The sequence below is a fragment of the Rhinoderma darwinii genome, chromosome 8, assembly GCF_050947455.1.
Source record: "Rhinoderma darwinii isolate aRhiDar2 chromosome 8, aRhiDar2.hap1, whole genome shotgun sequence".
NCBI lineage: Eukaryota > Metazoa > Chordata > Amphibia > Anura > Rhinodermatidae > Rhinoderma > Rhinoderma darwinii.
The window spans coordinates 107906158-107923732 of NC_134694.1; the positions used below are offsets into that span (position 1 = coordinate 107906158).

Consider the following 17575-nt stretch of genomic DNA (forward strand, 5'->3'; position numbering starts at 1 on the left):
TCATGTACTGATCACAGATAACGGATAGTATATGCTTATTTATTTAGCAAAGATGTCCTCCCTTCAGTTGGTGGTAAAAATATTTCGTGTCTTTGCAGGGATGTGTGTTCTGTATACCTCAAGGTAATATGAAACGCTACTTCCATTGTCCAGGCTCACGCTGGTATAAAAATCCTTCTATTCGGGTCGCTCGTTGGGTGTAGTGCTGCTGATTTCAGGAACCTGGAAAGAATGGTGATCCAGTAGGAGTTTGGTCCCAGTGACCAAGGAAGAGGCAACTTTCAGCGTGGTGACCCATACAGGCTCTGCCAGCTTGTTCTGTGACACGGAGAGCCTATATGTGAAATAAGGGCAGTTAGGAAATCCATTATTTGCCCATACCTCCTATATTAAAGCCAATCTACCCCATATCTACTACAGTCAGACCAACACACATTTTCATAACTAAGGCTGCGTTCACATCTGCGTCAGGGCTACATTCTGTCGAAACTTTCCTTCGGACAGGAGCCCTGACTGACACACGGAAACCAGTGGTTTCCATCACCATTGATTTCAATGGTGACGGAGCTGGTGTGAATGGTTTCCGTTTGCGTTGTGCAGGGCTTCTGTCGGTTTGACGGAATGAATACCGTAGTCTACTGCGCTATTGAAACCTCTGGTGTCGGTCAGGGCTCAGCCCTGATGCAGATGTGAACGCAGCCTAATACATTTGGTAGGGAGTTACCTGTTGTATGTCCATGCAAGTTGTATGGGCGTTAAAGCATTAAGGCCCTGTTCACACAGCGTGTATTAGACTTGAATTTTGGCGTGTCTTATGTGCCAAAAAACACGTCAAAGGCACGATTTAAGCTTCCCAATGGCCGCAATATAAAAGCGTGTTAGCGCATACCACTTTTTTTTTTTTTTTTTACAAGCGCGTGTTTTAAAAAAAACACGTTTTGTAAAAAAAAAAAACAAGCATCGGGTCCATTCTTTGGCACTGGAAACGTGCCTAATTCTTCTAGTTAATGGGAGTCCTAATTATGCAACAGAAACTAGCACAAAACGAGTAAAAAATACAATAGATTAGATTCACAAAGTACAATCAATTAGTCGCAACATAAGTCTGTACCTAAACGCAGTTTACATGTCCGTTTTTTTGAGTGCCGTGTGAACAAGGCCTTAGATGGCATCTGTGTAAATTTTGCAAACGCTACACCTTCTATGCCATGGCCCTGGCGTGCATCAATACCCCACTATCATGGGAGTTTAATGTATAAACAATATGTAATAAACTCACCCTAGTGGTGTTACACAGCGTTTCTCCCATGGAGGCCGCAGTGAATTGTGGTGCAGTTTTTTGGTCGGAATGTTCGATGAGGAAAACTGCAGGTTTAAAAAAAAAAAAAAAACGCCTTCTCAATGAATTCGAATATCAAAAAGTTAATTTTTTTCAGTAATTCAATTCAAAAAGTGAAATTCATATATTATATAGATTCATTACACACAGGGGGCTCTATTGGCAGCATTTTTTATGGGAACAGTAAGGGTATGTGCACACACACTAATTACGTCCGTAATTGACGGACGTATTTCGGCCGCAAGTCCCGGACCGAACACAGTGCAGGGTGCCGGGCTCCTAGCATCATACTTATGTACGATGCTAGGAGTCCCTGCCTCGCTGCAGGACAACTGTCCCGTACTGTAATCATGATTACAGTACGGACGTAATTAGTGTGTGTGTGCACATACCCTTAAGAGAATCTATGTGGTATTGTCAAGAGGAAGATGAGACACCAAACCCAACAATGCAGACGAGCTGAAGGCCGCTATCAAAGCACCCTGGGCTTCCATAATACCTCAGCAGTGCCACAGGCTGATCGCCTCCATGCCACGCCGCATTGATAACACCTCAGCAGTGTCACAGGCTGATCACCTCCATGCCACGCCGCATTGATAACACCTTAGCAGTGCCACAGGCTGATCACCTCCATGCCACGCCGCATTGATAACACGTCAGCAGTGCCACAGGCTGATCGCCTCCATGCCACGCCGCATTGATGCAGTAATTCATGCAGAGTCGGAGCCCCGGCCAAGTATTGAGGGCAGATACTGAACATACTTTTCAGCAGGACAACATTTTGGTTTTAAAAATCATTTTTGAAATTGGGCTTATATAATATTCTCATTTTCTGAGACACTAAATTTTGGGTTTTCATTAACTGTTCGTCGTAATCATCGTTAAAAGAAAAAAATGCTGGAAATAGATCACTCTGTGTGTAATGAATCTATAGAATATATTTTGGAATTGAATTACTGAAATAAATTAACTTTTTGATGATATTCTAATTCATTGAGAAGGACTAGTATTTACCCATAGCCATGGCAACGAGTCCCTCTGATGTCCTGCAGGCTGGCTCTTGGGATTACGTCTCATCCCATGTGACCGCTACAGCCTGTGATTGGCTGCAGCGCTCACATGAGATGAAACCTCATCCCTGGACGCAGAATCAGAGAGATCTGGGTAAGTATAATACTTTTTTTTTTTGTGAGTTGCGATTTTTGCAGCTGAATTACAGCATTTCCACCGCGAAAATCTCAACATCTCCTCCTATTTGTTGCGGGTTTTACCTCCCCATTGAATTAAATGAGGAAAACTCGCAACAGAAAAGAAGTGATTCCAAAACATAAAGCTATTCCATGACTGGAGCCATCTGATTCCGGCATGGATGTCCGGTGCCCGCGGGCAGCCAGAGCGGCTGATCGGTGCAGGGCCCGGGTGTCGGACCTGTACCGATCATATACTGATGACCTATCCGGTGGATAGGTCATCAATTTTACGGTAGTGGACAACCCTTTTAAAGGCTATGTAAACCTGACCCACAGGATCCACCTGTTATCCATCACCTCTTGGTTCATTACTTAGATGTGATAGATTTACAGGTAGAGCCGGCGGGTCAGAGACACGCAGGACCCGCTGGCACTGAACCCGTCAGTCTTGCGGACCAGACGGATTTAGCTCTTTGCGAACAATACAGCTGCTCTATTTCAAAAAGTTTAAATAATTTTTAATAAAAACTAATTTAAAAGTTGCATCAAACACAGATATTTTTAGAAAAAATAAAAAAAAAATCACTTTCGAAGGTGTACATATCCTTTAACACTAAATATTAAGACATGAGAGCAGATTTACTATTGTTGTTTCCCCAGAATTCTGGCTTAATTTGCGCCTTTTGGGGCAAATCGTTAGACAAATTATTATTGATTTGCACCAAAAAGAACAAGTGTTTAAAAAAAAAAAGGGTATAAAAAAATGGGTGCGGCTTAAAATGCACCAACATTGTGCCAAAAGTTTGGTGCAAAAATTTATCTTACAGAGTGCACCACTTTGATCAATTTGGCGTGTCTTCTGACTGCCTGGTTTTCGCGCTGTCTAAATGTCAGGTCCACGTTCATATCTTCAGGCGTATTATGCTCCGAAATACACTTAAAATAATCTTCGAAAAAGCTTTTGATTTCAATGGAAAATATGTGTAGTTCATACAAGGCGTATTTTTTTTTAAATGTACAATTTAAAAAAATGCTTCCTATAAAAGAAGTGACTCGTCCCTTCTTCAAGCGTTCTACAAGCTGATTTTGTGTATCCATCGCATGACCATGGACAGAATTTTATCCACTGGAAGAAAACAATGAATGTTTCTACTAAACAACAACAAGCAGAGATCTTGAAATCCATGAGGAATTAATATAGAAAGTATATTAGTAAATTGTATAACTTTTAATTATACCAAAAAAATAACATTACTGAAACCAGACAACTCCTTTGAGACCTCATGCGCACAGCAGATACGTGTGCAGGACGCTATATGGCCTCCGCATGCTGCCGTACCCAGCTCATTAATACTCATAAACCAAATACTCACCAGCTGACTACATTTCGGGGCAGCTTTCCTGGACGGTGTTTGCACATGCATTTCGTGGTGCAAATGTTGTCCACATAAAAATCCTTCCACCTTCCAGATGGCTGATGTTTTAGACCCACGTCTGGATCCTCTTTCTCCATACTTAAACTTTTTTCTGGAACGGCTAGAACGGCAGGCGGCTCACTGGCTGTTTTAATCTCCGGAACCACAAGAGACTGATCGGAGTCATTGGAATCTGTGCATTCTGCGGTGTCCTTTTCCTTGATATGAGAGACAACTGGGCATGAATTGCTCAAGTCAGAGGTATCACCATGTTCCTCGGGTGAGGTTTCCGTGTCTTCTGTAATTTCAGGCTGAGTTGCGAGTTGTGTTATGTCAGGCTTAACATCAGGCGGCTTCTGAGGTGTTTCGCAATTGCTTATTTGGTCAATTTGTTTGGTCAGAACATGGGGTTCAAGGGTATCTGCATCCAATGTTTTATTTTCACTTGAAGGCTTCTTTGGCGGTGAAGATTCTGGAGTTGGTAGACCCATGTCTTGTGGTTGGGCAGATACAACAACCTTATTCTTGACTGGTTCTTTGAGTGTAACAGTAGGAGCCACGTTCCGGACCAGTTTAGGCTTGTTACGTCTTTCAATAGGATATGATTGGTATAGCCTATCTTTTTTAGCATCTACAATCTTGTGAAGGTTGGTTTGTTCCTGTTGCTTCCCAGCCAAAGCTATTGGAGCGTTCTTGGGAACTGTCCATGTTGACCCAGAAATGACTGCTTGTTGTACTTTATCCTTTCCTTGGTCCCTTTTGCAAAACTCTATTGAGTTATTAGGTGTCTGTGTTTGAGGTTTTGCCATATTCTGAGACCCTTTAAACTGGAAATGATCTTTTGGATTGCTACTGGGCGAAATCCATTGAAACCTCGGCTGTGCTTTGGTCATCTTAAAAGGTTGCGTTGATGGCCCAGTAGTGTTCCAATATTTTGTTAATTTCTTACTGGGATTTTCGTTTTTGCCTTGAGCACGGTTTTGCCTCACATTACTGAAGGATATTGCTTTTGCATTGGTGTTCTTCTCCGTGTTGGTTGTGTTCTGAAATCGTTCAAATTTCTGTTGTATTATTACGCCTTTCACATTTTTACCCAGAGGTTTAGTTGCCCCCCTTTGTTGTGGGACTGTAAGGCTTTTTTTGAGAGCATCTGCATATGAGAAACACATAACTGAGCGTACTTGTGTTTCTTCTTGAGTTTTTGGTTGGACATTGCAAGACGAAGGCTTGGGTATGCTCATCGATCCATCTTCAATTGGATTTGTCTCAGTCATGCAACGAGTATCTGCTGTTTCTTGTGTTATTTTTTCAGCTTCTCTTTCTTGAATGCCAGGAGTGTGTATATGGAGTTTTGTACTAGAATCTCCTATGGGGCTTTCTAAAGCAGTAGATGTGGTGTCAAATAATGTATAAGCTTTAACTGCCTGTTCTGTATTCTGGCTGCCATCTAATGGAATAATATTATTCTTTGGTGGTTGAGTTACATTAGGCAATGCTTCCATGGTTGTAGAATTGCTCTTAGCTAAGGACCCATCTTGGCTGATGGCACTTGTGTCTGTAGACTTTAGTGTTTGGTACTCTGTTGGGTTCGCCTCAGTTGTTTTCGGGTTTTCCTGACGTACCTGATCAGTTACGTGGCTTCTGTCGCAACTTATTGTTGGAAGTTCTGACAATTGTGTGCCTACAGAAACTGCTTCGTAAACCATTCCTGTAGGGTACAGTAGACTTTTGTTTGTATAACTTCCAGAAGAAAATCCGAACACTAGTGGTGATATAGCAGCAGCCTCTTTCCTTATTAAATCAACTGCCACCCTATATGTGCCTTCGGTGTTATCTTCTATGCTTTCGTCTGCTCCTTCTGCAGCTGGATTTTCAGATGTCAAAGGCTTTTGTACTTGTCCTTCATCCAAGCATAGACAATTTATAGGCGGACTGCTAATTTTAGGTACTGACCATTGTACCATTAGTGGTTCCTGCTTTAATAGTGGTAATGCACTAATATCCTGATTTAGGTTCGTTAGGACCTTCCAAGGAGTAGTCTCAATGGGATTTACTTCTATATCATCTGCTACAGATTCCCTGAACACCCGTTGTTCTACAGGTTGAGTCACCAAGAAGAAATCAGGGGCAGGAGAAGATACGTCAGGCTGGGTTCCTTTATCGATTTCATCGAAGCCTCCAGTAACCAGATTTCCAAAAGTTGTCTTATATGATTCTAACCTTTCCTCGGTCTGTATGTTACCCATGTTTTCAATTCACTATAAATGCAGGCAGAATAATAGACAGCTGGGTGTAGAGTATCTGTAAAACATGTACATACATGAAAATAATAATGTTAGTAAATACATCGTGCGATATAGCAAAAAAAATGGAATTTAGGTGTAAGTGGTTAGACAAAAGCTAAATAATCAACGGTAGAGAAAGCTCAAGGCTTTATATCAAAGTCGAGCTCATGTAAAACGCTGTTGCGGTTGGAGTTTGACCCTCGAAACTATTTCCCTTCTTCTCCATCTTTTCTACCAGGAGGGTACACCTTTCTTAGATCAGACCAACATCAGACTGGGGTTCCTTGGGCCCACCAGGAGATGATTCTGAGGGCTTACCCTACATCTATATAGAACATGTACATGTCCACTTTTCATTTTATCATTGTCCTTCTTGTTGTCGTACACACAGGATATATCATCAATAAGGTCTAATAGGTAATTTGTGAATCATCCCCAAAGAAATAGACCCTAGTGGCAAGTGATAGGCTCCAAAGTCACCTCCAAATGGGGTTGTCTTCTGCTGGACCTATAGGGCCCATTATTGTGTCAGAGTCTGGGCCCAGCGGAGGATCCTTTGGTTCTCTGCAACCCTGGATCAGATGGTACATGGTTGGTCCAGTCATGGTGACAATCTTGCTTTACTGAGAAGGGTTGTCCTGGCAGGCTGCCATAATCAGACCACGTGCAAAGCGTATATAATGCAATGGCATAAATAGAAAATTCCTTATAGGATGTAGATATTGTATATTCCCAGTCTATGATGAGAAATGTCCAATAACCTGTTTGGCTGCAGGAAATGTTATATATTCCCTAAAAATGACAACCCCACTTGAGCTTCCCCTGTTGATATCATCTGTATTAGGTTTCTCTTATTTATTGCATTTCTTCTGGACCAAAGTTCAACCAAAATAGGTTTATCTGTGGAGTCTCACGTGTTCCCTTAGGCTGGGTTCACACGAGCATGTTACGTCCGCAATGGACGGAACGTATTTCGGCCGGAAGTCCCGGACCGAACACAGTGCAGGGAGCCGGGCTCCTAGCATAATACTTATGTACGATGCTAGAAGTTTAGTCTTAGTGTTATCAGCCACTTTGCTGAAAATATTACTAAGTATATTAGTAAATATTTTCTATCTAGCACTGTGCTCCTGTGGCATAACTCTGAGATTTCCGTTGCGGTGCGTCCATTGCAGCAATTGGACTATGCATGCTGAGCCACCTTTATACGGGCCATCACTGATCATATCTTCTGATGTGCTTCAATGACACAACAGGGGATAGAGGGAATTAAAATATATCCGATTACGTCCCCTTCATAAGTGGGCCTTAGCAGGGGCATAGCTAGGGTGGACTGGTGGCCCAACAGACCTTGGTTTGGGGGTATGCTCACTGTTTCTGTGTAATAACTGGATTGGTCTGGTGGATGGTCAGCAGACACGTGTAATGGAGTTGTGATGAGCGCCTGACCCTTGATGGACATCTTGTACGTCCCTATTTAAAGTCTAGGGGGGGGGGGTTTATCAAAACTGGCACAAAGCAAAATTGGAGCGATTGCCCATGGCAGCCAATCAAATCAAAACTCTCATTTTTCAGTGGCCCTTTTGTAAATGAAAGCTGCGACCTGATTGGTTGCTATGGGAAACTGCTCCCCTTTTTCTTTGAACCGGTTTTGATAAATCTCCCTGTGTCTAATATGAGGTGCACGTTAAAAAAAAATGAAGAAACAATAGAGGAGATATATCAAAACCGGTGTAAAGGAAAAGTGGAGTAGTTGCCCATGGCAACCATCAGATTTCACCTCATTTTTCAGAGGACTTTTGGAAAATGAAAGCAGCAACCTGATTGGTAGCCATGGGCAACTACTCTACTTTTCCTTTGCACCAATTTTGATATATCTCCCCCATTAAGGGGACACTTTCCAAAACTAGTGCAAGGGAAAAGTGAAGTAGTTGCCCATAGCAACCAATCATATTTCTTCTTTCATTTTCAAAAGGGCCTCTGAAAAACAAAAGCTGGAATGATTGGTTGCCATAGGTAACCATTCTACTATTTCTTTTAACTTTCGTGCTCCTATACCAAGTTTATTAATTGAATTAATTTCCAAAAAATGGGTGTGAAATATGAGCTGACCATCACAGCATTAAGGCCTCCTTCACACACAGAATTTTTCTGGCGGTTTAAACTACATCCAAAAAAACGCTTCTAAAAACGCCAGCGTAATTAAAATGTAAAATGTAACATGCGTTTTTACGGTGTTTTTAATTTGTTGTCAATTTGTACAACAACGCCAGAAAAAACGCCATACCCAGAGCATGCTGCGTTTGTGGAAAAACAGCATTGACCACAAAATTGCCTCAAAAACGCCACAAACCAAAACGCAGTTGTGTGTAGTGAATTTTATATTTCACACACATCGTTTTACTGCGTTTTTTTCTGCCATTTTTGTGAGTCTTTTGTGTTTGTTTTTTTAGTGCTGCCAGACGTTTACATGAAAGTCTATAGTAAAATATCAAATGCACTTCACACAACTGTGTTTTGGTTTGTGGTGTCTGTGAGGCAATATTGTAATCAGTGGCGTTGTTTTCCAAATGCTGGGCATGGCTTTTTTCTGGTGTTTTTCCCATAGTCTTCTCTATAGGACTTCAAACACGCCAGAAAAAAAAGTGCGTACATAATGACACCAAATGAAGAAAGCATGTTAGGGTATGTTCACACGGCTTATTTTCAACCGATTTCCGGCCCATAAACGCCCTGAAAAACGGAAGCTGAACGCCTCCAAACATCTGCCCATTCATTTTATTCTGACGGGGCGTTTTTTACGCGGCCATTTGAAAAAACTTTGCGTAAAAAAACACCCCGTAAAAAGAAGTGCATGTCACTTCTTGAGCCGTTTTTGGAGCCGTTTTTTATTGTGTCGATAGAAAAAGTAAAAAAAAAGGCTGCAAAAAACGCATCAAAAAACGTTTCTAAAAATCAGAGGCTGTTTTCCCTTTAGGGTATGTTCACACACACTATTTACGGACGTAATTCGGGCGTTTTAGCCCCGAATTACGTCCGAAAATGCGCCTCAATAGCGTCGGCAAACATCTACCCATTCATTTGAATGGGTCTTACGATGTTCTGTTCAGACGGTCATTTTTTTTACGCCCCGCTGTCGAAAGGCGGGGCGTAAAAAAGACGCCCGCGTCAAAGAAGTGTCATGTCACTTCTTCAGACGTAAATGGAGCCGTTTTCCATGGACTCCATGGAAAACCAGCTCCAGTTATGTCCGTAATGGACGCGGCGTTCAAGCGCCTGCACATGCCGTTACGGCTGAAATGACGGGGCTGTTTTCTCCTGTAATTTCGGCCGTTACGGATGCTGTAGTGTGAACATACCCTTACATTTTACATCAGGAGCGTTTTTAGAATTAAAATTGTGAAGGCCTGAAAGTGTAATCAATCCTGCAGCACCGGTTACAGGCTCTGGGGGGCAGTGTGGATATTATACCCTATGCACCCTTTAAATGCCAGGTTAAAATCATCTGAAGAAGAAGACGACACTGTGGCTACACGGGGCTCTCTGCATCATATTAATAATGTTTCTGCCCCTATCCATGTATCAGATTAATAAACGTTACATTGTCTTCCCTAGCAGTCTATAATAATCCAGAAAACCGCAGCAGTCCTGTTATATAGATTATAATAAAGAAACAGGTGCATGCCCATGTCTGCCCAGCGCTAGGACCATGAAGCCTCCCTCCATTCATACTCCCCCCCCCCTTCTTTTTCTCCTTCATGCACCCCCCATTCCCTGTAGCACCCCACTGCCTCCCGGGCCCCAGCTCTCCATCCCCGGCCCTGGAAGCAGCCAGGCCCCGCTGATCATCATCACAGCTCAGCCTCCAGGTGCAGCACAACACAGACACAGCCCAGGAGGCAGAGAGGAGGGGGGAGGAGGAGGGAGGGATGGGGGTGATATGAGATGTTGTTACCTGGAAGATGGCTGCTCCTCCAACAGCCACATCATGATGCCCAGGGAAAAATGGAGAGAAAAAAGCAGGGGAGATGAACAATAAACCCTTGTGCCAGGAATTTGCATTTCTCCACCATACACATTACACTGGCAAGACAGGAGCACAGGATCATACAGGAGACATCCATCCCTGGATTCCCCATCAGCTATGGACAGAGAGTGAGTGCTGCCTTTTTCTATCATTGCACCCTTGCCTGACCACCCCCAGGTGCCCTATACCCATGCCCACATGTAGATCTTAATAGCCAGCATCCCCATCCCCTGGCATCATGCCTCCCCTGTCATCCTGCATGGCTGCTATAAATCTGCTCTTTATTCTGCATCATTTCCTGCAATAGCTGCTGCTTGTGTGTGTGCATTGGGAGCAGCATGGGGGGGGGGGCAATGCCATCTCTTGTGTTATTTAATGTTGCCATTCAAGGTGGGGAAGAGGAAGGGGCAGATTTTTGTGAATCAACCCTATTTGCATCTGGATTCATTCATAAAAAAAGGGCTGTGATCAGTTTGAGGAACCATGATAGCTGCTTCCCCTCCCTCCCCACCCTCCTCCCCCTCCTCCTGTGTGTATATATGTGTGTATATATGTGTGTGTGTCTCTCTGCAGATGTGATGCCCAGGCCAGGGCCAGCACACAGGTCTCTGCCCATAAGCAGGGATTTAGGGACCCTTGTCACACTCTCACCTGCAAGCACAAAGAACCTCTGGTCATGTGACCAGCCATTCACAAAAATTCTCCTCCATTCAGAGATGCTTCATGTTTCCATGCATAGGGGGGTGCAGCTGTGCTGCCCCTAGATAATCCTTCATGCCAGGGGCCCCAGTTTACAAGTGGACACCCCATCCCCCAATAAAGAGGCTAATCTGATTTTATTGGATCATTTGAGGCTGCTACAATGTATCTTTTCTATTGACTTAACCCTGTCAATGCTAAAGGGGCATTAAGAGCAGGGCACAGGGATTGCAGTAGTGCTGGTATTGTGCAAGGTGTGGGCAGAACCCCCTTTTTTTTTTTTTTTTTTTTTCTTTTGCTAATACCTATTCTATTTTGTATGTGTTGTGGCTTATTATATATCATGGTGTCTTATGGCATCGTTAGATGTATGTTGGATAATAGGATATATCCTCCCTATAAGAGCCTGGTTACAATATCACGGGTGATTCATGCCGGAAGTTACATTTTACAGATGATTTATTTATAATCCTGGTGAAATAGAGCATTAGTCATGTGTTTGTGTGTGTGTGTGTGTGTGTGTGTGTGTGTGTGTATATATATATCATGGGTATAAAAGGGGTCTATGGGTTACCACAGAAACATAGAGATACTGTATATATATTGTATATATATATATATATTTATTTACACACTATGTGTATTATTTAAATACATATATAAATGAATCTCTCTCTCTCTCTCTCTATATATATATATATATATACACACATTCACAAATATATCTATCTATATTATTTATAGATTATAAAACAACTTTTTTCAATGTGGGAGGCACAATAGTCATAGCAGTATTGGTGTTTCTATTTGCTGCCATGTCCCCCAGACTAAGATTCTGGTCAGGGGTTCCCCATTGATAATAATGTTGGGAACCATCGATGCAATTTTGATTTCAACATGCCCGTTCCTTTGTAACTGCAGGAGATAAGCAGCTGTCTGAGATGTCTGGCAGCAGCTTATTCCCCTCTCTCTCTATTGGAAAAACATACACACTTGGCCTCATCAAGCGTGCGTGTTTATGGCGGAGTCGTGAGAAATAGCTTTCGGCCTCCTTCAGCGTTCCTCCAACAGATATCTTGTGTATGGCTGGCTGGATTTAGACCATGACTAAATCCAAGGGGATTACATTTGCTTTCCCTTTAGGATCAGTGGTCATTTTGGGAGGTCCAAGCAGCTCTATGGTCACAGGACATCACATTTTATCCCATGTGCACAGAGGCCTGCAGCCTCTGACATGACAATTCAGCGAGGCGACAGATGCACGACGGTTGGTCGTCAGACCGTACTTTTCGCTACAAACGTCTCTGACCATACTAACAGTAAACCTGGCCTAGTTGCCTATACCAACCAATCACATTGCAGCTTTTATTGTTTCAGACTAGTTTAAGAAATGACAACTGAGATCTGATTGGTTGGCATGGGCAACAAAGTCAGATTTACTGTTAGTTTTGATAAGTGAGGCCCATTGTCTCAGGTATTGGTCATTTGCACAAAAGAACATGGCCAAGAAATGGACAACCATTGGGAAAATGATTGAAAATTGTCCGGTGACATTTATCTTATGTCTGTGATCAGCTTTAGGCTGTGTTCACACTGGCTTCATGGCTTTTGTTTATAACGGAAGCCATTAGGGTATGTTCACACGGCAACGCCAAATACGTCAGGCGAAAACAGCTCCTGAATTTCAGCCGTTTTTACAAGTGCACGCGTTTTTCGCGGCGTCCATTACGGACGTAATTGGAGCTGTTTTTCAATGGAGTCAATGAAAAACGGCTTCAATTACGTCCCAAGAAGTGACATGCACTTCTTTGCCGCGGGCGTCTTTTTACGCGTCGTCTTTTGACCGTATTTTCGGGCGTAATTCGAGGCGTAAAACGCCTGAATTACATCTGTAAATAGGGCGTGTGAACATACCCTAACTCTGTGCCAGAAACTTTGTACGACTGATCTAAAAACTTTCTTTTCGAAGGTTCCCCTATGTCTAATAATGTTGGGGACCAACAAGAGGAAAAAAAAACAAAAACATTTTGGGTACCACTGATTCAAGTTGTACGACTGATCCATTTGGTGACTGATGGACCCCATTGACTTATAATGAGGTCCCTCAGGGTTCCATAGAGGTTTCCATTATTTTGACTGCAAGAATAGCTCTGCACGCTGCACTATTCATGCAGTTAAAAATGACGGAAAACTCACCGGAGTCGCCAATGAAGGCTCGTAGCATAAGTGTGAATAAAGCCTTAGAGAAGGGAGAACCATGTGACACGTGACAGCCACACAGTTCACATCCTCTAAGGCCCAGTTCACACTGTCTTTTTTCTCACTGATTTGATGTGGAAACTGTATCGGAATCAGTGCCAAATAAGGTCCAAAATCTCCCTCCATTGATTTCAAAGGTAGATAGAGGCTTTTTTTCTCCCGGACAATTTTTGTCTGCTCGCGGAACTCTTGGAACGGTTTCTGCTTCTGAACCTCCATTGAAATCAATGGGAGGCGGAGAAAAAAAAGTTTGTTTGTAGCGTTTTTTGACGCGTAGTTCTTCTAAAGCAGCATGGTTCTCTGCACTAGCGGACCACCAATAGGCCCATTGGGTGACATAGAAGTGCCCCCAATGTGATTAGATTTCATCAGAGGTACTGAAATGGGGTCGTCCATACCTGACAACTCCTACGATGATGTCCATTTAGAAGATATCACTATATATAAACTCATCTTGTTTCTATTCTGTCAATTAAGTCCAGATGATCTAGATCCTAGAAATCTGTGATCATCTCATGCCACTTTTGCCTGATTCTGTCCAGTTAATAATGCCCATGTACATTAGATGTTGGCGCTAAATGATTATGGCTCTTAGATTTCAACATGCCTGATCCTTTCTTGACAAGGGAGCTAAACTTCTGCTAGAGGTGCCTGGCAGCGACTAATTCCTCAATCACGATGGTGGAATCGGGAGATATAGCTGTCGGCCATAAAGTGTATGGCTACCTTATGGGGGTTTCTCTATCTTTTCCGAGTTACTGTGCATGCTTGAAACTGTCCTATTCATTTGCATTGGCATGGTTTCAGTGGGCCGGGCTTGAAGCAAGCGGGCATTCACAAGCTACACACGCATTTGACCGCTCGCTGGAAAAAAAAACCGGCATGACATTTCTTGCCGTGGTTTCCGCCTCTGACCTCCCATTGAAATCAATGGGAGGCCAAAAAAACCTGCGGTGCTCGTTACTGAGCATTTTTTGCAGTGTTTTTTGCCCGCAGTCCTTGTGTTAGCTTCAATGGCCGCAAAACGCAGAGAATTCCTGAGGCAGATTTTTTCTGCCTGCGAAAAACTCTGTGTGAACTCTCCCCTCTATTGGAAGGGGGACTTACAGTAATAAACAGGGAATTAATATGGATGATATTGACAGGTGCATAAAATTAACTTAACAGAATAAAAAAAAATTTGCCTACATAAATGACCCCTAATGCTTAGTTAATCAAGGGGACTCTCTTTTCTCACCACTCCCCAACAATCGTTTTGCAGGTTGGTAAAAGAAAAAAACGTAGTCCGTCAATGACTTGTTCTCAGAGTTAGGCCTCATTCACACGGCAGGGTTTCCCGGCCGGGTGACGGCCGTTCATAAATCGGCCGGCACCCGGCTGCATTAGGAATAATAGACCCCTAATGGGGCTATTCACACGACCGATTTTTTGACAGCCGGGAAATCCGGCCGTCAAAAAATAGGACATGCTCTATCTTCGCCCGGGTACCCGGCCACCCGGCTCCCATAGAAGTCTATGGGGCCGGGTATTACACGGCCATCACCGGAATGTGTTCCGAGTGATGGCCGGGTTTCCCGGCGCTTGCGCTCTATCTCCTCCTCCTCACAGCGCAGAGTGCATGTGAGGAGGAGGAGTTGATGCCATTCTGACGAATGGCATCGCTGTACACTGTGTGGCAGGGCCGGGGTGTACAGCAGGTGGAAGGGAGCGCTGCGCTGGCTCCCTTCCCCTGCTTGAAAAGCACCCTGGCCCGGCGACACCTTCGATGGCGCCGCTAGCAGCTGCTGCTGCGGCTGCTACTACCGTAGCGACGCCACTATAGCAGAGCGGGGAGGTATCTCCCCGCTCTGCTATGTGCTAGCCGCACTTTAGCTCCTTGAAGGAGCGGAATCCCCGTGTTTTCGGGGATTCCGCTCCTGGACAGAGCACTTGATGTCTCTGTCCATATCTGGGCAGTGACATCAGGGGAAACTCCTGAAGCGGAATCCCCGAACACATGGGGATTCCCCTTCAGGAGTTGGCGCTGATGTCACTGTCCGGATCTGCCCGGCCCGGCACGGATGCAAAACTTTATGCAAACCGGCCGGGCAGAATGGCCGATTTTACCGGCCGGCACTCGGGCTCGGGAACGACCCGTTCGTGTGAATCCCGCCTTAAAGGATCCGTTGGTGGGCCCAGGTTCTATAATAATGGGCCAGGCAGAAGACAACCCCATTTGGAGGTGACTTTGGAGCCAATCACTTTCCACTGGGGACTATTTTTTATCGGACGATTGACTAATGGCCTATTGGACAGTATGATAAAATGTCTTGAATGTACAACAACCACCAAGTTTAACAATTACATTTTAAGGACGTACACATGTTATGTATAGAAGGAGAGTGGGTCCCTTATTTCCTTGGGTGGGCCTAAGGAACCCCTGCCGGTTCTTCAGTAGAAAGGGATAACTTTGCCCCTACATTCGCTATGCAGACAATGGACACCATGGCTGTCCATTGATTTCAGTGAGTACTCATTCAAGCTTGAGATTACCTGCATCATCACATCATGGTTCCCTTTTCTCAAACACCTCTTTTGGTGTGGTTCCCTGCAGTTAGACAACCCAATATGAGCTTTAACCTCTTGGCAGCAGCCAATGTATTATTACGTTGTATGTACACCATCACAATATGGTGCAAGCTCACGAGCTGGGCCAGCACCATAAGCGTCCGGTGCCGACTGTTTCAAACAGCTGACACCAGCCAGGATCAGACATAACTCAATAGTGACCACAGCATCTGAGCAGTTAGATAGCGGGTGGGGGCCCACCGCTTCTCCCAATCGCTGCCCCAACCCAACAAAACCTCAGTGTGCCGATCGGTTGCCATGGCAGCTGGAGGCCTATTGAAGGCCTCCAGGTCTGCCCTCTGTGAGGTGGATAAAGGCATTATACATAAGTATTGCAGTGTATTTAAAAAAAAAAAAAAGTTAAACAATGTTTTATAACATTTTTAAAAATATCAACTGGCGTAGAAAAGTTAATAAATTTCCCCCCATGTCATTGTTTTTTTTTGGGCTGAATTCATATTATTATTGTTTTCTATTTGACAAAATAAGTCATATTCTATTTCAGTGCATTTGTATGTACCACAACTACGACTACTCCTAAAACTATTACTAGTGTGTAGTCCAGCCATGGAGTCTCCCATTTATGCCCGCTGTTGTCAACAAGTTGTAACCTTCACTTCTCGTTGATCAGACCCGTGGACATTAGGTCCGTCATGACATACAGGCGGTTTAATGGATAGAGAACTAACAATACGACGACAGTAATATGATTTTTTTTATTGTCCATACTGTTCCTGACAGTAAACCACTGAGGTTTTCTTAACCATATCTTCCCCAAGAGCGCCTGCCACAGATAACCCCCAAAATTCTTGTTACAATTGCCAGCCAAAAGTGCCCCCTGTAGTCTTAGCCACATAAGCCTCAGTGCCAGCCACTAATGTCCCCCAGAAGCCAGGCTGTTTTTACCTCCTGCGCTGGGTTTCTCTGTTCATCTGACCTGTGGTGCCCACGTCCGCATGTTGGACTAAGTAACTGATAGTGCAGGCGCCAACGTCAGTTACAGTAAAGGTAGAGCAGGCAGCAACCAGTGAATCGCTTAAAGGGCTTTTCTGAATATTGCATAGGAAATAACATAAGATAGTACATTGATTTGTGATCAGTGGGGGTCTGACCCTTGGGACCCCCACTGATCTGCAGAACGAAGGAGGCAGTGCCATCCATGTACATGTGACTGTGTGTGGTACTGCAGCTCAGCCCCTTACAAATGAATTGGGTTGAGCTACAGTGTCGGATGCAAGGTAGCCCTAGGTGGTGTATGACCCTATGCAGGATTGTCGTGAAAAGATATGGAGACAATCAGACCGGTGATATATCCACACGTGGCAACAGGAATAACACTTCTCAGACAGTTCTTACAAGTCGTGGTTCAGGCAGGCGTTTGTTGGCCGGCTCACACTAGTCAGACAGCACTAGGCCTCAACTTGCTGCTTTCTTGCTGCACTGCTTCACTCACACTGTCTCACGTGGGGAGCCTCCTGCCTGTTGTTAACCGACCACAGCGATACACGGCACACAGGTGGAGAGGCTCCTGCCAGTCGACCGCACTCGATGCAGCGACTCCTGGACCCCACAGACTCAGGCCCACAGATTGTGCCATTCGCGCCAACCACGTCTTCACTCCTCCAGCATCTTCTCACACCAGCAGCCTGTCCTCAGGGGCTTTGCCCGCACAAAAAACACACATTGGTGGGAACAGCGCCTTTTTATAAACTTAGCACTACACCAGCGTCAGGACGTGGCGTAGCCACGCTGCA

At 44.1% G+C, this 17575-nt stretch overlaps 2 protein-coding genes across 6 annotated transcripts in view; one reads left to right on the plus strand and one right to left on the minus strand.

The window, feature by feature from the left end:
- GGN (gametogenetin) lies at positions 1–17270 on the minus strand. Of its 5 annotated transcripts, XM_075836252.1 has the most exons (4): positions 16728–16806; positions 3903–6245; positions 1280–1365; positions 246–334 (listed from the first exon to the last, which is right to left on the minus strand). In XM_075836252.1, exons 2-3 carry the CDS (start codon positions 6188–6190, stop codon positions 1290–1292), a joined length of 2364 nt encoding a protein of 787 aa, XP_075692367.1. In that variant the 5' UTR covers positions 6191–6245; positions 16728–16806; the 3' UTR covers positions 246–334; positions 1280–1289. The 5 variants fall into 5 exon arrangements, with proteins under 5 accessions (XP_075692365.1, XP_075692363.1, XP_075692364.1 ...); XM_075836250.1 differs by lacking the exons at positions 1280–1365; positions 16728–16806 and adding an exon at positions 17178–17270 and having other exon boundaries at positions 1–334; XM_075836248.1 differs by lacking the exon at positions 1280–1365 and having other exon boundaries at positions 1–334.
- SPRED3 (sprouty related EVH1 domain containing 3) overlaps positions 10002–17575 on the plus strand; it is a 24490-nt gene continuing 16916 nt past the window's right edge. Inside the window, exon 1 of the mRNA XM_075836253.1 lies at positions 10002–10384. Within this exon, the coding sequence (XP_075692368.1) occupies positions 10374–10384 (11 nt within the window). The 5' untranslated portion in view covers positions 10002–10373. The remainder of the gene's footprint in view (positions 10385–17575) is intronic.

Coding starts and splice junctions, on each gene's coding strand:
- GGN (XM_075836250.1), bottom strand. CDS start 6,190: ATGGGTAACATACAGACCGAGGAAAGGTTAGAATCATATAAGACAACT. Junction 335..3,902: donor CCCCGAAATGTAGTCAGCTG/GTGAGTATTTGG, acceptor TTTCACATATAG/GCTCTCCGTGTCACAGAACA.